This window comes from Squalius cephalus (assembly GCF_949319135.1).
Source record: "Squalius cephalus genome assembly, chromosome: 22".
NCBI classification, from domain to species: domain Eukaryota; kingdom Metazoa; phylum Chordata; class Actinopteri; order Cypriniformes; family Leuciscidae; genus Squalius; species Squalius cephalus.
In genome coordinates this window covers 24,441,718-24,465,672 of record NC_137143.1, presented here as the reverse complement: position 1 = coordinate 24,465,672, position 23,955 = coordinate 24,441,718, and the positions used below count along the sequence as shown (strand labels likewise).

Sequence of the window (23,955 nt, the reverse complement as noted above, 5' to 3'; positions counted from 1 at the left end):
AAACAAAAGTATTTATAGTAATTCATTTGCAATGTAAGTCTTTGGGGAAATTGTACAGGGTCAGAATAAATGTTACAATGTACATTATCGTGACTTTTTACATGAAACAAACTCCGCCCATAATTCCATGTCTGGAAATGTTTTGGTAAGAAATAAAAGTAGTCTCACTTAAAAGGACAATTTATAGATTGAAATTTATTTTAATTTATATTTTATTTATTTAATTTTTTATATTATTCATAAAATCATTCATGTAGGTGCTTAAACAAAAATAAGTTCACATTTTTGCTTTTAAACACTCTCAAACGATACAATGCATTTTTAAAGACCTTTTGTTTGATTTTACAAATTGAGGGACAAGCCCAACTATATTCTGTAGTTATCAACGGCATGCCTGAAATATTTCTACAAGTTTTTAATTTCAAAGTGAATTCAGATCCACAGGAATATTTGTGCAGTGTTTCCAACTTGTTCCTGAATGGGCTCACATGCGGATACACTGAATTTGTAAACTTAATTACCCACATTTTGTATTATTATTATCATATTCTTTCTATTGTCAGATGCAGTTTGCTTGACATTTTGTAAAAACTTGGACCCTAAGTGCGTCGGTTTACTAAGCAGAGCTTATGGATAGTATTGACATGATTGTTCTGGTGCCATAAGTGGTGTGGATATGGATTTTTTTTTCCGTTTAAATCTGAAATGATATGCCTTGTGTAACTGTGTTTTAAGCAGCGCACTTTATATGGAGATCGGATGTGACCATAGAGATGACATCTCCTATGGGCCATTTCAAACGCAGTAGAAACCTCCTTCAATAACTCGTATACTCAGTTTCAGTCTGTGATAGTCATGTTAATTAATGTAGATGAAGTATTTTGTTTGTTTTCTGCATCTCAGCATCAATGTAAATGGCACTGAAGTGTCATGGCTGACCGTAAATGTGATCATAGTTTCTTTTGCAGTAGTTTTAACTTAAGGGGTTCAAGATGATAGGGTGTGTGTGTGTATGGGGTGGGGGGACCAATGAAATACAAAGGCAGCCTCAAGAGTCAAGGGAACTTAAACCCAAGGTTATAAAGAGAGAGCCAGCAGCATAAAATGTGTTGTGAAATTAAGTTTTGTTTTTATCCTGTGTGATGAGTTTACACCATTTCATTTATTCTTTTTTATAACAGTATTGATATTGACATTGAGCTCCATTTAAATGCAATCAAACTGAAGCCAAAATGAATGTATGAAGTATTTAAAAAAAGCTTCAGTCTAATGTTAGAAGTCTCTTCATTCAAGTACATACTAGGCTTCAAAAGCTACCAAAAGATCCTGGTCAAGACACCTTTGTTGCAATGAACGCACTGCATGTGAGATGTCTTCAGATTCCTTTGGACCAGAGAGATCTTTGTCCTGGTTTCTAAACAGCTATGAGCAAAACAATATTGCTATTCTGCAGAGATAGGAATATGGAAAACACAAGTGAACTACCATCATTTCACTTTGTACTCAGTGTATTTGTTTAATGTGTTTTAATAAATTCTCTCCAATAAGATTCATGGTCTGTTTCTTTTTAATTTAATTAACTTTTTAATTATGTTTGCTTCTAATTCAAATGTTTGTGGATTATGGGGGAATAATATATATATATATTTCTTTCATGTTTTAGCATTCTGGTGGGCACTCAGACCCCTCTCACTGCAGTGCCAGTTGTTGGAAGACTGCATGTATTTGGAAAATCTAAGCAATTCTTGCCGTTTGCCATTCTAAAGTAAAGGATTTAGATGTTGACTGGTGCTCTTTTGTCAATGACATTAAATAAACAGTGTTTACAAGGCAGAGATCTGAAACTCATTTATTTGTTCACATTGGATGTAAATAAAACTGCACTTAGGTTGAACCCTCTGGGCCCTGGAGGTGTTCTGACATTTGTGCTTATTTCAGTTACTTGTAACACTTTCATGGCTAAAGTCTTCTACAAAAACTCTTCTACAATATGTGAGCAGCATGTATGTAAAAGTTTGTACTGTTGAGAAAATGACATTTATGTGTGGTTTGTACAAAAACAAAAAGCGCGGGTAAATGTACAGGCTTTTTCAGATCTTTCTGTCTAATTTCCATCCGACAAAATAAGCTAATGCAATTCACACATGGACATTACCAGAGATGACCCAAAAAACAGCAGCAGGATTTGTTTCTGCCTTGACAGCTGCAAGAACATGTTGAACAGTGAGCAAGTTAGAAATCAGGAATGGTAAGAACATCTTGGGTCTTCAGCCAACAAAGTTTAAATTCAATCTGGCTAGCATGCTTCCCATAATGTTAATGCATTGGGTCAGTAGGTAGTCTTTTGTGACCGTTTGAATGCATTTGACCACACAAGCATTTACACTATGAAAGCAATCCAGTCAAATGCATTCAGCTACCTCTGGAAGATGTTGAAAGTGGACAAGCTAAAAACATTTTAGACCCTGTATTTAACATCATCCACTTCGATCAGATCAACCAAAACTCATCTTACCACCAGGTGTAAACAGGTTATAAGAGAACAAAGCAGATGTCAAACAAAAATTAGGTCACAGCACACTAATGCAGCACAAAAAAAAAAACAAATCCTTAAGACCATCATGGATCAAATACCTCTCCAGTAGACACTTGAGGTTACAAGTCTGAAGCTTGTGCTAACTGCAAGCCACTTGACTGGTTCACAGACTGTGAGCTGGATTGAGCTGGTTTTTGGATGCTGGACTGGTCCACAGACTGAGAGCTGGCTTGTGCTGACAGCAGCCAACTAGGCTTGTACACAGACTGGTAAGATGCTTGTGATGACTGCAGGCCACTGGGCCGGGACACAGACTGGTAGCGGGCCTGTCCTGGTTGTTGACCACTAGGCCAGACATCAGACTGGTATTTAGCTTGGGCTAACCGCAGCCCACTGGACTGGTCCAATGACTGGGAGCCGGATTGGGCTGGTTGGTTGATGCTGGACAGGTTCACAGACTGTGAGCCGGCTTGTGCTGAAAGAAGGCCACTGGACAGGTCAACAGATTGCAAGATAGTTTGGCCTGATTGTAGGATGCTGGACTGGTTCACAGACTGTGAGCTGGATTGGGCTGGTTGTTGGATGCTGGACTGGTCCACAGACTGTGAGCTGGCTTGTGCTGATGGCAGGCCACTGGACTGGTCCACAGACTGTGAGCTGGCTTGTGTTGATGGCAGACCACTGGACTGGTTTACAGACTGTGAGTTGGCTTGGGCTGGTTGTTGGATGCTGGACAGGTCCACAGACTGTGAGCTGGCTTGTGCTGATGGCAGACCACTGGACTCGTCCACAGACTGTGAGCTGGCTTGTGCTGATGGCAGACCACTGGACTGGTTCACAGACTGTGAGCTGGATTGAGCTGGGTGTTGGATGCTGGACTGGTCCACAGACTGAGAGCTGGCTTGTGCTGATGGCAGACCACTGGACTGGTTCACAGACTGTGAGCTGGATTGAGCTGGGTGTTGGATGCTGGACTGGTCCACAGACTGAGAGCTGGCTTGTGCTGATGGTAGGCCACTAGGCTGGTACAGGGCCTGTCCTGGACATTGACCAGTAGGCCAGACCACAGATTGGTATCTAGCTTGTGCTAACTGCAGGCCACTGGACTCGTCCACAGACTGTGAGCTGGCTTGTGCTGATGGAAGGCAACTAGGCTTGTACACAGACTGGTAGTGGGCTTGTGCTGACTGCAGGCCACTGGGCCGGGACATAGACTGGTAGCGGGCTTGTGATGACTGCAGGCCACTGGGCCGGGACACAGATTGGTGGGCTTGTGATGATTGCAGGCCACTGGGCCGGGACACAGACTGGTAGCGGGCCTGTCCTGGTTGTTGACCAATAGGCCAGACAACAGACTGGTATTTAGTTTGGGCTAACTGCAGGCCACTGGTCTGGTCTGATTGGGCTGGTTGGTTGATGTTGGACTGGTCCACAGACTGTGAGCTGGCTTGTGCTGATGGAAGGCCACTGGTCAGGTCAACAGACTGCAAGACAGCTTGTTCAGAGTTTTGGCTGCTGACCCGAGATGATATTTGGAGGCTGGGCCAGGCCACAGGTTGGTATCTTACCTGTGCTAGTTGCACTCTGCTAGGTTGAACCGTGGAACTATAGCGTGACTGCACTAGTTGCTGGCCACTGAGCAATGACACAGGTCCAGACCCATAGCTGCCTTGCCCTAACTGATAGCCAAGTTTTGAGGACTCATTTCTTGGCTGAAAAGGCTTGACAATAAAGGTAGAACTTGAAATCTGGACTGGCACTTTACCAGAAATTAACTTGGAACCAATTTGAAGTTTACTTCTCTGAGGTTTGACAATGGGCTGGGCACTGGGCTGCATTGCAGACTGGTAGCAGACTCGCACTAATTGACCACTGGACTGGGAGCTGCTCTGCACTAGTTGCTGGCTACTAGATGCCACAGACTCATTACTAGACTGTACTACAGTTTGATAGTTGAGCTGTGCTGGGTTGAGTAGAGACTCAAGGCTCACACTTGTACTCATTGCAGTCCTCACAGAACCAGAAATAAGACTGCCACTGCCAGCTGAAGAGAGCAGATATTCTTGAAGTTGACTTCCAGCATCAGAACCAGGCTTATATATATTAGTCACTATAGTTTACACTGCTATAAACACCCTTGTGCAGCACTGTAAGTGATATTCATAGATCTTTGAGGACTGATGGGATATGACACATCATCCCACCTGTAGGAACTTTGTGGTTTCACATCATCCTTCATGGGGAAACCAGCCTCATTGTATACAGGATAACATACACTCCTGACAAAACCATCAACTAGAAACAAGAAAAAAGGAAATAAATCAAATAGACATGTTAGCAAACCTGAATTATAGAACTTGCCTGGATAAACCTTACCACTTCCAATATGGCCACAGACACAAAGACTGAGAAGTGCCAAAGAAAAACTGTAAAAGAAAAAACTGTTAGAAAAATACCAGTTATTAACAAATGCCAAATACTGCAATTTATCATCATACCTTAAGAGTCGGAGAGTGGTACCCTCCATGGCCAACCAAAAAACACAACTCAGCAAGACCACTAAAAAAATCATAAAAACATACTTGCCTTGCCTTTGCCATATTTTTATTTATTTGAAGTAGAAATAAATTTGAGCATTTAAGGGAGCAGTAGTATAATGACTGTTCATAAGTCTTATAGCATTGATTTGGTCAAGCATCCGTATATATATATATAGTTAAAAGTTCACACACATACTCATGTAAGAGAAACCTCAAATGATTTCAATGAAATTCAAAGTAAGCCTCCAGAGTCAAGGGACCTTAAACCCAATGTTATAAAGATTATAAACATCATGCCCACACTTTACACCGTTTACATAACGTTTTTGCCCTTCATTTACACAACAATATCGTTTTGGGAGCCTGAAAACAAAATTTTGAAAACGGTTTTCAAAGTTGCAATTTTTTGAAAACGATACCGTTATTGTCTTTGTTTAAACTACAAAAAAATATGAATGTGTAAAATTGGTGACGTCATGCGCATTAAATATTACGTGGTCAGTCTATAGGCGTGTAGTTTTTTTTTTTTTTACAAAGTGACCTCGCCAACCACTGGCCTGCAGCATAATACAGTGGTTTTAACCGTTTTCATGGACCCATGTGAATGGGGATCATTTTGACAACGTTGTCGCCTGTACGTTAAAAAACGCAAAGGACAAACCTTTCTGTTTTTAGTACATTGTTGTCATGTAAACACCTTAAGATGGGAAAACTGATGCATGGAAACGCGTATTTGAGATTGTGGGGATTCAAAGTAGGTTTAAATAATCGAAAAGTCTTTAGAATTAACTAATTACATAAAGCAACAAAACTACATAAATCATTAAATGTATTATAAATGTAATATTTTGATTAGCTTACTAATAACTGTGAAGATTAAGTGCTGTTAGACCCTCGACAGATGCACATATTATGACAACCAACCATAAAAATGCCCACAAGCAACATCAATGTATATCAAATAGCTACCTGTGTAGACAGACACATTCAAACAAATGGGGGAATGACTCTAAAAAAAGCTGCCAATTCATTTCAAAGCATTGCTGGATCTCAGTAAATTACTGTACTAGTAAACTACAAGTTTTGATTTGGAGCAGTTTATACTACTTACCACGATTAACCATGAAATAAGTTAACATTTGGACCAAGAAGCTATGTATTGTTTTCATTCCTTGACCCAATCAGTTGTAATAAGTTCAATGGAATTACAGATGTAAACTTCTAAACCAATTATATAACATGAGACCCTGTTTACACATGGTATTAACATGCGTTTTGGTCAATCTGATCACAAGTAGACAAGGGAGACACATTCCCATTTACAGCAGGTGTTTTAATCTGTCTCTTTTGTCCACTTTCAACCACTTCTGTCCTGATTTCTTTGAGGGGAGGGTCTAGTTTTATGGGTGCCACGTCTAGTTTTGGTGTGGTTTCATGTTCATGTTTCATGTCTTATTTTGTGGTTTTCACAAGGTGTGTTGGATATTGGTTGGATATTGGCTGCGGCTGGATGTAACTGATCAGCGAGAGTTGCTGTGTGCAGGTGGGGAGGAGCTGAAAACTGAGACGTGAACTCGGACACTTTCTGCTTCCCATAATGACCGCTCACGTGGTGTTTGCGTACTTTATGAAGCTGAGTTGAAATAAATGCAATATTTGTAAAATACAGACGCTTTCCATTTAATACTTTATTCTTGTACAAACAGACGCTGTATTAAAGGGGTGGTTAAGTATGTTTCACTTTTCTAACTTTAGTTAGTGTGTAATGTTGCTTTTTGAGCATAAACAACATCTGCAAAGTTACAACGCCCAAAGTTCAAAGCAAAGGGAGATATTTGCTTTTAAAGAAATCGTTTTTTAAAGGGTAACTAAACCCCTGGTCAGAGCCTGACCCTGACTCCACCCACTGGCAATATTTGAAAAATGCTGGAAAAGTAGGCAGACCCCAGTGGAGAGGGGGCGTGCATCTGAGAGGCATCTCTCTGTAGGCAAGGGCATGGTTAGCTGGTTCCCTCTGACACCGGCCACCACAACTTCCTATAGGAAAATTCAACTGCAGTAGCCACTGTTCAACCTGAAGAGGGCAGCACTCAGACATTTTTACACCATATATTGTAGAATTAAAACACTTTAAACCCAAATGTCAAAAAAATTACTTGAATCAATGAACAGTATTAATAAAGCCCCAGTCTTACAGATCATTAACTAAAAAAAGTTGTTTTAGGGTTTAGTTACCCTTTAAGGACTACAACAAACGGCTGGTAGGGACTACACATTCCTCCAGGGGTTAGTGACAGATCACCAACCCTAAAATTGACATTAACTCCGCCCCCGGGAACACGCAGTCCATGTTGAGAAGAGGACGAATTGTTGTAGTCAAGTACATTTGTGAGTCAGCTCAAACTGTAGCATCTGTCTTTTCACATGCAATAGAAAGTCACTCTGTGTGCATCTCACAACATACGATTATCATGACAGAATATGCTAATTGAAGATAGTCAACTCCACATCAGCAACATAAATTCACCAACTAACCATTCAAAGACGTCCTGTTGCATTCTACGTGTTGTCACTTCTTATTGAGTCTCTCCATCTTTGTCTGACTCCGTTTAAACATAAAAGGCAGAACAGTTTCTGTCATTTTAGTGTGTGTCTGCGTGAGGTAATCGGAGCTGCTAACACACGACACGAGCTCTTGAACCCTGTCCTCTTTGCTGGGAGCAGCAGCTCATTTGCATTTAAAGGGCCAGACACAAAACGGTGCTCACCCTCAAAAAGTGACAATTTTAACAAGCTATATAAAAATATCTGTGAGGTATTTTGAGCTAAAACTTCACACACACACTCTGGGGACATCAGAGATTTATTTTACATCTTGTGAAAAGGGCATTTTACCACCCCTTTAAGCAGTACATATAGTTTAACATAAGCCTATACTATTTAAATACCAATGTAGTGGGGTCTACGTTTTTTTTATCAGTTTTATTTTGATAAAAATGACTCAATATAATATCGCACCTACATAAAAAGAGATTTTACTGTTACAAAAAGGCTGATTTGTGAGCATTAGTGGAACTGAAGGTGTTCAAATAAACCCACTTGATCGTTGTCATGCAGTGAATCCGGCAAATCGTGAAACAGCTGGGTCTTCATAAGAGCTTGTGCAGCCGCTCTTGAGAAGCCGCGTAGAATGAACCAGCCGGCTGCTCTCAAATCCCCTTAGCATTTGTCTACCTCTGGAAATTGTTGAAAGTGGACAAGCTGAAAACATTTTAGACCACATTTTAACCTGTATTTAGCATCATCCACTTTTTTTTTTATCTGATCAACCCCAGATTGGCCCCAGCCTGGCAGCAAATTTGTGCTGACTGGTGGCCACTGGATTGGGACAGCGACTGGTAGCTGGGCTGTCCTGGTTGTTGGCCACTGGGTTGGTGAACAGACTGGTCACTAGCTACTTTGATTACTGAACAGAAAGACAGCACACAAAATACTTTTTGGGATGAATTAAAATACTTTATTTTTTATTTTTGTATTGAGAATACATTTTAGCATTTAAGGGAGCATATATAATTTATATGCTGACTGTTCAAAAGTCTTATAGCATTGATTTGGTCAAGCAGCCGTATATGTTTTTATATTAAAATCTAATTCATTCAATGATAACAGATGTTATAAATGTTTTTTGCTCACAAATTTGTACTTATGGCTTTATGTTGTGTTAATAAATGTACAGTTCTGTTTAGAGTAACTTTAGGAGATACTATATTTATTATCTGCAGTTCTCAAATGCAAAAATACAGATATTTTTCGTCTTTATTGAAATTGTGTAAAAACTAGAGCAAAGTGCACTGGTAATTTTAGTCCAGATTTGTTATGAGGAAATACATGCCAACAGAAAAATCTAGCAGGACTATTCCTGTGAGCTTTCCTGTGGTGAGAGCTGTTTTCAGATGAGACCCTCATCAGCTTATACTTTTGTATTCTGCTGAATGGACATTTTTATTACAGAGATGTCAACACTGTGCTTGGAGGTATCACTTGTCTTTATGGACTGATGGGGTGTGTGTCAGTCTGACTCAGGGGTGATTAATCTGACTCCAGTGAGTAATAGTAGCCACATTTAATATATGGCACGTTTATGAAAGTAAAATAAATAAATACTGTGTGAATGACTGTATCCATTGAGGACAAGCCTGCATCCATTCCGTCTTCACATCAACATTCCTATGGAGAGAACTCTTGAAAAAAAGTTCAATGAGATTTGAGTTGGGTTTCTTATGATGTACCATTATATAGGCCTTGTTCATACCTGGTGTCAAGACCTGTTTCAGGTGATCTGTTTACATGTGTCCAAAACGTGTCTGTGATCGGATTTCAATCTCTGATTTCATCGAGCACATATATCACGCACGTCAGTGTGTTACTGTTGGTTGATAAAGCAGAAATTGTGGATTGTTCTTCTAAATAAACTTCAATTCTAATCGAATCACAAGCGTGATGCCTACTTTTTCCAAATGTTTGGACTGGATGGTTATTTTTGTTTAAAGCTGCCTTGTAAACTTTAAAAACTCCCTTCAGCTCAGCTTAGTGGATAATTGAGCAGTGAGTAGGTGGTCCTTCGCTGATGTAGTGGGAGGAAAATTAATATTCATGAAAAAGGCGACCAATCAAGAATATTAATATTTACATTTAAATTTAATCATTTAGCAGACGCTTTTATCCAAAGTGACTTACAAATGAGGAGAACAAAAGAGCTTATTCACAGCAATGCCATGACAGGTATAAAAGCGAGGCTGTGAAGGATAGACTTGCCATGTTTTCAATAGCATCCTCTGTAAAAAGCTGCAACCTCATAGATCATAGCTCATGTTGTCTGGAGTTTTTTTTTTTTATGAGGTTAAGTGCTCACAGAAGAGATGAGTTTTCAGTTGTCTTTTGAATGTTGTCAAGGATTCTGCATTCCGGATGAGGGTGGGGAGATCATTCCACCACCATGGAACAGTGAATGAGAATGTTCTGGAGAGTGATTTTGTGGCTCATTTGTGGATTGTAAATGTATTTTGCAGCCAGGGTAGTCTAGCAACTCTCCGTTGACTTTCGGAGCTGTAAAAACCTAAATTGGGTCAGGCCAATCACATCGCGTATAGAGTAGGCGGGGCGGGTTTAACATAATGGCGACAGAGTTGTGACGGTTCCCTGCTACTTGAAAACAAAGAAGAGTTGCTGCTTCTGGCGAACAGTCTTTCAAATCGGCTTTGGCCGCGACTCTAAGTTTTTCTTTGAGAAAAGAGCAAAGAACGGCACTTAAGTCATTCTTAAAAAAAGAAGATATGTTCGTAGTTTTGCCGGCCAGATTTAAAAGTTGAATCTATCAACTAACGTTAGCTCTGCTGTTGGGAAAACGCTCTGGTTGGTTGAAGCGCTGTCCTATTGCGTGCAGAGGGAATTTGAAAGACAGCCGTTTATCCCGCCCCTCGGATTGAGCCGTGTCTATGGTGAGTTGCCAGACCTAACATCTTGATGTAGGTCTGGCTTGCCAGGCTACAATATAGGCCTACTATGAATGAATGTATAGATATACTGATAATTTTAGTTAAATGCTTGTAGCACATTATTTAGTTTATGAAAGTACATTTTGAAGTTTACTCTCAGTAAACTAGTAGTTTTATACTGCAAGTATACTTGTAAGTTTTGTCATTATAAATCAAGCATACTTTAGTGCAATTTAAGTATATTTCTGAGATGTACATAAAGAACATTTCCGAGAAGTAGTCTACATAAAAAGTAGACTGAAAGTAGACTTTCTTATTTTTAGTTTTCAAGAAGTACTAATAGCACACTTACATAAATTTATTTTTTACAAGGGTATTGTATATATCAGTGGAGAAAGATAATTGTGTAGTTGTCCCATTGTATGAGCGATGACTATTTCACTTTGTACAGAGTGTATTTACATTTCTGAGTAAATATTTCATAAATCCATTCACACATACAGTAATTAGCCAATCGTATTTTTCCATTGAACTGAATGCAACAAATTACCTAAGAATTTAGGTACTGAAACGTTACATACCTTCTGCACAAAAATGGTGTGTTGTGTGTGTGTGTGTGCCTATTGTGTTTTAATTAACCATATCAAGTAAGGTTTACCTTTCTTTTTTTTTACCATTAATTCTCAAATGTTTACAGAATCGTGGTGAAATTGGCAGCTTTTAAAATATTTAAAAATGTATATTTCAAAATTTATTCAAAATGTTTTTGTTTTTTAATCAGTTTATGTCTTAGCATTTTTTCCACATAAAGGGTTTTTTCTTAGAGAGGTTTTGCATTATAAATGCGAGATGATTCCCACTGTCTTACTGACTGCAAGACGAGCTAATTTCTGGGTCATTGACACATGACTGTGTTGAAAATGTGTATTTTTATATAATTTACATATACATTTATAGAAGGGTAGAAATGAGTGTTTCCCACAGTATGTAATGTATCCTCAAAACTGACAAAAATCAATTAAAGAGATATGCTTTAATGCCATCACTGCACAATACTGAATGACCACCAACTCAGTTAATACTATTTACTCCACTTTTGCCCAGCTTGGAGATGCTGTAATCCCTGTGTCTGTTTCTGTCTTTCTCTCTCTCTCCCTCCCTCCTTCTCCAGACTTGTCTTACTCTTTTTTCCCTTCTAGACTCTGCCCCTTGACCAACTAACCTGACTTTAATTGGACGACAAGTCTGCCGGCAGCTCAGCCATTGGTGGAGCTTAACAGCTATTATGCTTGTTCAGAAGAGCCTAACTGACCAACAGCAGGGGAGGGAAGGAGCGAAAGAAAAGACGGGAGTGACAGAGGCCGGGGGAAGAGGGGGGCTCATTTAGCCTATGAAAGCAAGGAGGATTGGAGCGGTTAGTGCGCAGAGTCGGCAACTTGCTGCCTGTGGGAAAGTAAACAGCAGTATTTGCCGCCCTCTCAGAGGCCTCAGTCCGACAGCAGCGGATAAACAGAGGATGAGGATGTGTTCAAGGAGACAGCTGATTTCATAGCAGGAAGTGCATGGGAGGTTGTTGGGATTAAAGTCACTCTTGGGAGGTGCTGAAGCTTTCCTGTGGTAGTACTACTGAGAACAAAAAGGTGAGTTGTTCTGTTTATTGGTCTATCAATCTAACATTTTCTCTCACACACTAACACTCTAAGTTTGCTCCCCTTTCATGCAACAAAGGCATGGGCACCATGAAAAGGGGTGTTTTCTGTAGAGTGGGGGTAGGAGAAGAGAAGACAGAAGAGGAGGGTGTGCACTCTTTCTAATTTCAGTGGCTCACTGGGGAACAGAGGGATCTTACAAAACTCACTCAACCCAAAGAGACCCTTTCACGGACAGTTAAAGCAATAGTTAACCCAAAAATGAAATTATAAAATTCTGTCATCATTTACATCATCACCCTAATGCCATTCCAAAACTTGCCCTGAAATATATTTGGTGTAGAAACTATTTTCACTCAGATATTGTTTATAAAATTCCCAAACAATTACAAAGGAATTATTTGTTGAAATTTAGAAAAACTGAAATAGTATTTTCCTGTAAAATATAGTCCAATAATCTTTTGTTTTGACTTTTTGAGGAACAAAAAAGATGATATTTTGAAAAATATCAGTTGGGTCGAGTGCTGAGGCATTTTTAAATATATAATTTTTTTCTGTGTTTAACAGAGCAATAAAAGTCTTGCAGGTTTGGAACAGCACAAGGGTGCGTAAATGATGAAATATTCTTTTTTTAGGGTGAACTTTCCCCTTAACCCAGTGTTATCCAGCAGAACTTCTAACGCAGATGCAACTCTGAGGTGGTAAACGGAAACCAGGAATTATCGTACAACCACATATCTGATTTAAAGAGAAATTAGAGCAGATTTTTTCATGGACTAATTCCAATGTAAATTCCACAATCACACTTTGTGTAGTACTGAGGCGCCTCACAATCCTGGAACTCCTAATCTGCATCTAGCTGCCAGTCAACAATCACTGACTTCCTTTTGCATTTCCAGAATTAGACGGTTTAAAAATGGGCAGTGTTCCATTTCCCTCCTTTTCTCTCTATGACAGTTCAGCATCATTAGCAGTCCATGCATGTCCGAGAGAGAGAGCTGCAGTACAAACACACCCTGTCAGTGGTCTCTCCAATCCGAAGGGACACAGCTGGGGCTTTTTGGGCCCTCTGGGATGACAAAGGCATATGTACGATTGCAGGGGCCTCCCAGCGGATGTGATACTGGATATTGGGTGGAGGGAGCTCCATCCACACGTTAGCGAGAACTTGAGAATTCCCTGGGGAATGTGAGCTCTTCAAAAAGTGAAAGGTGTTGTATGAAGACCTCTGCTATTTTTGAGAACACATTACACAACAACATGAGAGAAATGAAACACTATACTGTATGTTTAGAAGGTGAAAGAGGAGCTTGTGCTTTTCATGTGATTCTTTCAATCGATGTAAAGGCAGAATTGAACAGATCTTTTGAATCTGTGCATGCCAAACCACATCATGCTTTGAAGGTTTGAGGATGTGAATGAACAATCTGAGTGAACAATGACCTGTTACATGACTCTCTTTGTTGTTGAGTTTTATGGCTATACCGTGTTTTGGCATCACTATTACCAGGCGGCCAATGGAATTCCTTGCTTCAGTCATTTACACGTTGATACTGCATTTTTATTGTGGTGCCAGATCTTTTCCTCTGTATTGTGACATACATCCAAGTTATAGGCTACAGATGATCAAAAAAGAAACAATTTAGGGCAAGTACTTGGTTCTATGCACCGATTGTTGATTGGATTTTGAGATGTGACCGTTTCTCTCAGAAGTGGAGGCAAATGAACATGAGCTTGAACTGGTGGAGTTTAAGCTGACTAAATGATTGGAGAAGTCCTGCATCATCACAGATATGTCTGTCATTTCCACTGGAAGGTCCAGTTATGACATTTTAAATTACAATTAATATTCAGTAATATTATCGATTTAACTGCTCTGACACTATATCGGATAGATGAGAACCCAGACAGCAACATAGTGTCGGCCCACATCTGGTACACGTGGATTCCACACGGCCCAACACTATGTTGCTCTCTGGGAACAAAATTGAGCTGGATAATGACACTAACTTTGCTACATCGACACTGTTCTCTCTTTCTCTTTCTTTCTTAGCATTATTCCCTCTCAAAGTCCAGGGTCCGCTTCATACACACATGATATGGCACAAGTTTTACGTCGGATGCCCTTTCTGTCACAGCTACATCGACACTGTTATTTAACTGAATTGAAACAACACTGAAAATTGAGCAGAATAATGACACCGTTGTCTTAAGTAGAGCTGATTTAAAGCTGAAATTATGGTTATGGTCAACATTTACATTGTTATTTTCATGTTTATTAATGTATAGCTGCTTTGAAACAATCTCTGTTGTATAAAGGACTAATGTGACTTGACTTATATGAGGTTAAACCGTTAATAAAAAAAACCATATGCACAGATAAATTGTTCACAGCAAGATCTTTAACATACATTTAAGAAATAAATAGGCTTAATTTTCATTCCATGCCAACTTTAATGTTAATTTGGAAAAGTGCATTACAGACAACCCCAAGGATGAATAATGCATCCTTAGATGTCTGTGCTCTGCAAAATCAGCCATTGCTGAGGTGGCACATTTCGAGGATGTGCGTTTGTGACTATAGAGGACATGTAGAGATGTGTACACAGCCATTCCACGGTTTAAATAGAAGGTTAAGGTGCTGTTTCCATGGAACCTGCAATTAAGTCAGAATGCAGTGATGTTATTATAAATACATCATGCTTTTTTTGTCTGTCAGCTAAAATTGAAAAGCAGATTGTGCAAGGTAAATATACACTTGCAAAAAATACACGTACTGTAGCAACACACCTTTAAAATTTGACACATTATAAGATTTTGCTGTGCATGCATTCATCCTGAAGCACGTGTCGGTTTAATACCCTGTGGGCAAGGATGACATCATCAATCTGTATGAATCATAGACAGCATATTTCTGAGCTGTCTTGCGATAACTCCAAGTATTTCATGAGATGGACGCTTGGGACACTGATAAGAAGTGGAAAAGGAAGTTTCCTCCTTGTGTTGATACACTCCCCCCTCCATAAATTTATAGCATGAACCGATAGTTGTCAACTGGTGGGTTGCGACTCAATGGGTTGCAGACTGCAGGAGAAAAAAAACTATACTAACTATGAATATGCAAGTTGCTTCAATCTAGTCAATATTCTTCTTGAAATATAAACGTTTTCTGTGATTTTATGTTGCTGTCAGAAGACGTGTGCATCATGACAGGTGAGCATATTGGGAATGACACCAGGGGGCAGAAAATGTATAGATTGTGGGTTTTTCAGAAAGTTATTGATCAAGTTGTTGAAGGTCTTGTATTCAAAGTGATACAGTACAATTGGTTTTATAGGATTAAAAATGAATCTTTCACTTACTGTAGTTGAAGCTAGGAAAATTAGGCAGAATCAAACATAAGCAGGTATTGATGCTGCAGGGAAGCTGAAGACAGAAGACTCACAACACTAATACGTTTGATTCTTGCTCAAAAAGCAAGTAAACAGGCAGTGCAAACACATCTCAACATAACAGACTGGACCAAGAGTGAAGGCAAGGGTGAGGCTTAAACTGAAACAAGCTAATAAATGACACAGCTGAATATAGATATAGTTTAAAACTGTGTTTACAACTTCAATATTGTGTAATGTCTTTGGGACTGAAGTGATACATCAAGAGTAAGGGAGCTTTTATCTGAAATGTACATAGAAAACGTTTATCATAACATCTCTTCACACATGCACCCAATGAAGGATGCTACACTTTTTCAAGAGAATGAAAGCAGAACAACATATACATAATGCTTTACATGAACAGCCAAACAGAACTTATGCTGGGTTGCTACAGGTACTATTCTAAGTCCAGGTAAAAAACACAATTGACCTGCCCCTGATGAAAATATTATTGGTTTCTCTTTCAAAATACAGTAGACTTCATGGAGTTCTCAGGTGTGTTTTTTGCCTTTGCCTTTGATGCTTTGCCTAAAGCAATTTATGTGATAAATCTCCAATTATTCATTTCATCTCGTTGCTAAAACAACTACTATCTCTTTTAAAGTGTCTTTCCTATATGGGACTGACCACAACTGACATTAGTTTTGGACATCCATGCTCTGTGTTTTGAGTATGGATTCAGACTGACCTTTACTGCACAGTCAATGCCAGTCTGCATCATGTCAATCATAATGCTGTATTGCATGAGCAAACCAGTTTGGTCTGCTTTATAAAAATATAAGTGTAAGCATTTTTGATTGTATGTGCTTGATCAGACAATAAATAAATAAATAAATAAATAAATAAGGTTCCTCCATGCAAACCTTCATTATATTGGTGTTGAGACCAAGGGGGTGAAGGTTTGGCTGTTATGCTGTAACTACAGCATCTGCAAGCCATTTACAGCCATTCAAAACTAGCTGTACACTGTTAGAAAAATCTGTAGAAATTACAGTATTACTGGCAGCTACTTGCCAGTAACTTACTGTAGATTTAAATTGATGTTATTTACTGGCAACAATTTGTTCAAAATTAAATGAACATTAAACATTAACAAGTCTTTATCTTTACAGAATAAAACTAAAATAACATCCTCATGCAAAGCATTCTGGGAACCAAAATCTGAAGGAAAAAAACAGAAAAAGGTTGATGAAGATTTCTGGTTCCCTGAATGCTTTGCATTAGATTGTTATTTTATAATTGTATTCTTTAAAGACAAAGACTTGTTAATGTTTAATGTTCATTTAACTTCGAACAAACTGTTGCCAGTAAATAACATAAATTTAAATCTACAGTAAGTTACTGGCAAACAGCTGCAAAACTACAGCAAATTTTTTACAGTGTATTCTTGCTAAATAAGAATTTCTGAAAGCAACATACATATATATATATCCGTAGTATTCATTATATTATTGTAAATGTTTTACCAGAGCCTGGTTATGTTTCCAGGACTATTGAAAGTGTGAAATGAACATATTTCCCCATATCTGCTGTCTTGGACATCACAACTCAGGATAGTCACTATTGAAGGGTTTGACTGCACACATAGGTGCCATCAGCCAATCAGCATCGTCATGACATACATTGGTTGGTTGAGATGCCATGTCATACATGTTATACAGGAATGGATAAAATATTGGAGACAGACAATCCTTTCTCTCCATCAGTGCTTGGTCCCACCATTTCACACATCACATAGCACTGATCTTTTGACTTGTGATCTAACAAACAGTGAGGGATTCCTCAGTGATGAATGCATCATGGCACTCTTGTCTGATCACAAGGGTGCCATTGTGTGTGGTCTAACATGAAGTGGGTTTGCTGGAGAAACTGTGTTTGTGGTCCACTGTAAGGGACAGAAGGACATCAGAATGGACATGAATAGCGTTTTTGAAAAACATGTCTGGAGTCATTCATGCTCCCTTCCTCACGTTAGCATTTTTGTAACTGATTCAGTATTAGAATAATAGGCAAATGTACCATTTGTGGTTAGTTCTTCAGAAACCCAGATCTTGACTCAAAGTGACGATGTCCATCATACACAAGACATATAATTAATTATTGAATATTGAATATTCCAATGAGCCTGCCTAATGGGCTAAATTAGTGACATAGTATGCAATGCAAAAAAAGAATTCTGGTGGTGCCTTTTACTTTAAGGGTTTAAACAATGTTTTTCATGCTTGTTCAATGAACTATAAACAATTACAGCACATGCATCTTTGGAACAGTCCTAAAGACACTAAGACACTTTGCTGGCGGTAGACAATTAAAGTCACAGTTACAATAACTTGGGACATTGAAGAGACCATTCTACTGACTCTGAAAAACACCAGGAAAAAGATGCCCAGAGTTCCTGATCATCTGTATGAACATGCCATAGTCCTGCTGCAGGAGTCATGAGGACTGCAGATGTGGCCAGAGCAGACCCTCTGCTTTAGAAAGTAAAGCTCTACCCTTGAGAGACCAATCTCTGTGTAACCAGTTATTGACACATCTACTCTTCATATCCTTCGAAATGACTATACCTAGATAAGTGACTTTATCTTTCACTGGGATGCCATCTATATTTGTCAAATGACAATTTTTGATTGAAAATAACTCACGTTTATTAATATTTAAGTGTAAGCCTGATGCTCGAGAAAATAAAGTAAATACATTAATAACTAAAGCAACCTGAGCAGAGTTACTTAAAAACAATGTAGTATCATCCGCAAGTTGACTCAGTATAATTTGCCTGTCTGCAATATTAATGCATAAGAAGACATATTGGGTGCCAATTGTCAAGAAAAAGAACATCTTAATTGGGCTTTGAGAGTAATGTAATAAGGCCTGGTGTAAGTGTAGGTGGAATAGAGCCTTTTAAAATACTTTCTCTGAAAACTTGCAAAAGTAAATGAGCTAATTGTTTTGCAAAGCAAACAATCTGTAGAACTCAGTAGACAAACTATCCACCGATCTGTTCAGTTTAAGATGATTAATGGTTTCAGTGACCTACTCTAAACAAAGAGGTTGGTCACACATGTTTCTATCTACCCCACTAATTTTACAACAACTAAGTAGTGAATTGAAAAAGCATGTACAGTATAGCTGATCCATGATCAAAAGAGGAACTACAACATCTTATAAAAATCATCACAAAATTGTGCAATTTTTCTTGGATTCTCAGATATATGCCCATTAATCTGTAATCTATGAATGGTATTATAATTAGAATTACATCTCTCAAGTTTAAAAAAATAAGATGAATTTTGTTTTCCGTGCTCTAACCAACGCTGCCTAGATCTAGCTCCTTCAGACTTGGTTCTATATAACACGTCTAGCTTACTCCGCAAATTAGATAGTTCCACATTTTCATGGTCAGACAACGTTTCTATGGGTTTTTGGGAAATAAATGTTATTTTAGAAATGACATAATTTTCTTCAGATCTCTTCTTTCTAGCTAAATCACTACCATATCTTCTACCATATCTTCCACCTCAGATTTAAACGGTTCCCAATTAAGGCTAAAATTGTTCTGATTTGTAGCTTTATCTACATGAAAATCTGAAATGAAAGCTTCTAAACCAAGCTTAACACAATCATGTTTCAGATGAGAGATGTTCCAGAATGATGCTCTGTAATTATAATCCTGAGTGAGGGACAAATAATAATAATAAAAAAATTAAAAAAAAAATAAATAAATAAATATATATATATATATATATCTATGATCAGTGAGAGGGGTCACTAAAATACCAACAGATGACCTTCTCAATAAGTTGTTTGGAAACTAACCAAAAATCAATACGAGACTGAAAAGAGCCTAATTTATTTTGCCATGTATATATATTTTAGAAGGAAATTTTTCCCTCCATCCAGAAGTTCAAATCGGTCAATAAATGCTTTATTAAAACATAAAGCATTATTAAAACCTGGAGTAGACTGTGGAGATTGAATGCTGAAATAGATTTACATTTTTTTGTAGTTAAATGAAGTTGACATAAGCAACAGTAATGAGTTGACTGGCTTGCAATACTAGCTTTAAATAACATAAACATTTATTTCAATTTAAAGGGGTGGTATAATGCCTTTTCACAAGATTTAAAATAAGTCTATGATGTCCCCAGAGTGTGTATGTGAAGTTTTAGCTCAAAATTCCCCACAGATATTTTTATATAGCATGTTAAAATTGTCACTTTTTGAGGGTGAGCAAAAACGGACCGTTTTGTGTCTGTTCCTTTAAATGCAAATGAGCTGCTGCTCCCGGCACAGAGGGAGGAGCTACAACAGCTTGCACTCACACAGACATGCACTGAAATTTTCAAAAACTTTTAGCCTTTAATGTTCAACCCGGATTCAGACAATGATGGAGAGACTCAAGAAGAAGTGACAACATGTGGAATGCAACAGGACATTTCTAAATGGTTAGTTGATGAATTTATGTAGCTAATGTGTAGATCTTCTAGTCATTGATTAGCATATTCTGTCATGATAATCTATAAGTCGTATCCCGGGGGCGGGGTTTATGTAAATTTTAGGGTTGGTGATGTCACAAACCCAGGAGGAATGTTGTGTAGTCCAGTGGTGTAGTGCAGGGTATACGCAGGTATACGGCGTATACCCACTTCTTGTTCAGTCGGCATTGCGTATACCCACTTCTAAATCCCCTCTGATGTGCGTGTGAAAACACCCAGTCAGAGTCGTACCCACCATGAGGTCCGCGAGGTCCGGACCTCAGTAATTTTTTTTAGTTTAGCCTATATAATGGAAGTTGTGAAATAATTGCCTAATATTAACTCTAATTTGGTGCTGCAATGATTTGCCCATCGCGACGATAACCGACCTTCTCATCTGAGCTGCTTCAGCACTCAAACACCCGCTCGTCAATGTCAAAATGTTTGAGACCAATCAAAGCAAGCGGGATTTATGTTCACTCACAGAAGCGCGAGCCGAGCGCGAATCCCAACGCGACGCTTCACGCTTGAGTTAACGATAATACAAGTAGCTAAACTGAACAGCTGTTTTTCGATCGAAGTTTTAAATGACCGACAGAAATAAACAGTTTGATCAAAGACAGTGGAAACTATAAGCTCAATTTAACAACACAAGCACCATATTAAATATATTGCCATTATTATTATAAATATAATGTATAAATGTATTTGTATAACGTTACCTCGAATGTATTTGAATATTACCCCAGTATCAACACTTAGACTTTTCACTGTTTGTATCACTCCGCTTGTCTGTGTTTGCGCAACTTGCATCATTAAGCCAGAAGGTGGCACAAGTGACTGTCTTTATGAATGAGCAATTGAATGAACAAATTAGTCCAAAAACATTGATTAATTTAGGAAAGAAAAAGTAGCTGAAACTGATCTTTGATACTCATATAAATTGCTCATATGCCTCTGGACACAGAAGGATTGCATTGGCGTTTGTTTGAAATGTAACATCTATGCAAAATAATCCTTGAACCATTTCTTATTTAAGGCCATTCCCGTTTCGAATATGTGATTGTGTATTGTCAACAATAAGCATAAACATTCTGCATTTCCATTTTGTAGTGTGGATCATTCATTGCGACATTTAAAATGATTCTCATGTTTAAAAATATCTGATAAAATACTTCATGCTACTGCCCACTGACATGCTTTTAAAGCTACTGTTGTCCATTTATTTTGGCCTTCAAAACACCTTAAAATGCACATGTCGAGATCAGGAAAATCTATATTTTCTCAAGGGGGCATGCCCCCGAACCCCCCTAGCAAAATAATTTTTGGGACCTCGGTTTTTATAAAACCCTGCGTATGGCCCTGCACCCAGTAAAGACAGTGATGCAGTGATCCCTTGAATAGTCGTCCAATTTTCATATGTGGATGGACTAAGGAATAGTCACTCAAAATTCATAATTATTTAGTATTAATAAATAATTAAAAGCCAGTATTAATTACAAAAACTGCACCTCTTCTGTGGCTAATATTAATTTTATAATGATCCTTTTTCTGTGAAGTCAAGCAGCAAAAGTTAAGTGATAATGTATACTATACTGGCCCATTTTGGGGTGAATTTATATGCAAGACTATCTTACATGTCACTGTTTATAACACAGAGCGTTCATCCTTTCCTGGGGCACTTAAAAAAAATTTGAGGCATAAATTAAGAGTATACCCACTTCTCCAGGCAGCACTACATCACTGGTGTAGTCCCTACCAGCCGTTTGTTGTAGTCCTTAAAAAGCGATTTCTTTAAAAGCAAATATCTCCCTTTGCTTTGAACTTTGCGCATTGTAACTTTGCAGATGTTGTATATGCTCAAACAGCAACATTACACACTAACTAAAGTTAGAAAAGTGAAATCATAATCAACCACCCCTTTAATCAAATTCTATGAAGTTAAAATAACTCAAATTACATAGTTATCTACTCTACCACATTTCCATTTAATTTCCATTTTCACAAGTTTAAGCTCCCTAAACAAAACACTGTAGCACTTATAATGAAACAAGTGCTTTTTGTGGTACTTACTATGTGGGGCTGATGGCATCTGAACTCTCCCTTCTCTCCTACCACCCACCACCCAGTCTTGAGCTGATCTCAGTACGGTCTGTGACATTTGTTCATTAAAATTTTTCCATTTTTTATATGTTTCCAGAGGCAATCACTGCTTGAGGAAAATGTGACAGATACATAACTAATCAATGCAGAACAGCTACACCAACAAAAACAATAACTGAGTGCTTCTGATTATTAGTTTGTTTGATATGCATTTAAAATGAATGCGTAAATCATTGAGGTGCTCATTTTATTTTGAGCGGTAACTCACCAACTCTGTCAATTTATGAGACCTTGTGAAGCCACGCTTTGCACAGCCCATCCAACAGGTCTGGTTTTTATTTGTGTCATTCCTCTTTCATAACTAAAACAAGTAAAAAAAATATTTGGTAAATTAATAAATGACTGGACTTTGTACCACATTCACAGCACAATTTCCAATTTTGTCAGTAATGAGATGCTGCCTTCTAAATCTATATAGCATGATGTACAGAATAACATTTGACCCTTGTTTTACAGAGCCTATGTCCAAAGGTTCATCTCACCAGCAGCTGGAGGAGGATGTGGAGAACGAAGAGCAGAGAGAGAAATTTGAATTTGAAGATGATATTGGCAAACAAAAGGGAAAGACTGCCTCTGGAGATGAGACATCAGGCAAATGCAGTGAGCTTAAGACACATTCAAGCAAATTGAATGACACTCAGGAAAAACATGCAGATCCATCTCAAGCCATCACTACAGTTTCCCCTGCTGGTCAGGAGTGTACCAGTTCTCATATCACTAGTAAGTTTGTTTTTTCAGTCATTCTCATACATCTTAAGTATTCACCGCAGAACTCATTTGTTACTGGGAATTAAAGGGATAGTTCACCAAAAAATGAAAATTACCCCATGATTTACTCACCCCCAAGCCATCCTAGGTGTATATGACTTTCTTCTTTCAGTCTTCTTTCAGAAAAGCTTGCTCTTCCATGCTTTTTAATGGCAGTGAATGGTAAATGAGATTTTGAAGGCCAAAAAAGTGCATCCATCCATGATAAAAGTACTCCATATGGGTTAGGGAGTTAAGGCCTTCTGAAGCGAAGTGATGCGTTTGTGAGAAAAATATCCATATTTAAAACTATCAACTACAAATAACTAGCTTCAAACAGACAGCCTATGCAAGTCGACTTATGCCAAAAGAGCAACTCTTGACATGATGCGTGACATAAGATGTAGGCCTCCTATGATTCAAATAGGGCTGGGCAACAAACTCAAGCTCCTCTGACTTTTCACTTTAAAAATTACTGGGGTTTTGTTCTATCCTCTGCACTTCCGCATTCATCAATACATTATGGATGCTCTTTTTTGGGTGTCAAAATCTCATTTACCATTCACTGCCATTATAAAGCTTGGAAGACCCAGAATATATATTTTTTTATATAACTCCAACTGTATTCATCTGCAAGCTCACACCCAGGATGGCTTGAGAGTGAGTAAATCATGGGGTAATTATCATTTTTGGGTGAACGATCCTTTTAATGAACTATGTCTTGAGAAAATACTGCAAGGTTTTGTCATAGATGGCTTACCATTTTAGTAAATAAACCTGTTCAGTGTAAAGGTTATACCAATTAAATTAAAGTAGTTGACTTTGCCAAAATCCTTAAATGTTTTTCCCACCTCTTAATTTCTTTTCAGATTTGTCAACCACCAACAAAAGGTAAGTTACAAAATTAGATTTCACT

General features: G+C 38.3%; 1 protein-coding gene across 3 annotated transcripts in view; it reads left to right on the top strand.

Annotated features, from left to right (window-relative positions):
- Nucleotides 1-11,888: 11,888 nt before the first annotated feature.
- arhgef10la (Rho guanine nucleotide exchange factor (GEF) 10-like a) overlaps nt 11,889-23,955 on the top strand; it is a 121,098-nt gene continuing 109,031 nt past the window's right edge. For all 3 annotated transcript variants that reach the window (XM_079856643.1, XM_079856642.1, XM_079856641.1), the window contains exons 1-3: nt 11,889-12,211; nt 22,749-23,012; nt 23,909-23,930. In XM_079856643.1, coding sequence (XP_079712769.1) covers nt 22,754-23,012; nt 23,909-23,930 — 281 coding nt within the window. In that variant the 5' untranslated portion in view covers nt 11,889-12,211; nt 22,749-22,753. The remainder of the gene's footprint in view (nt 12,212-22,748; nt 23,013-23,908; nt 23,931-23,955) is intronic.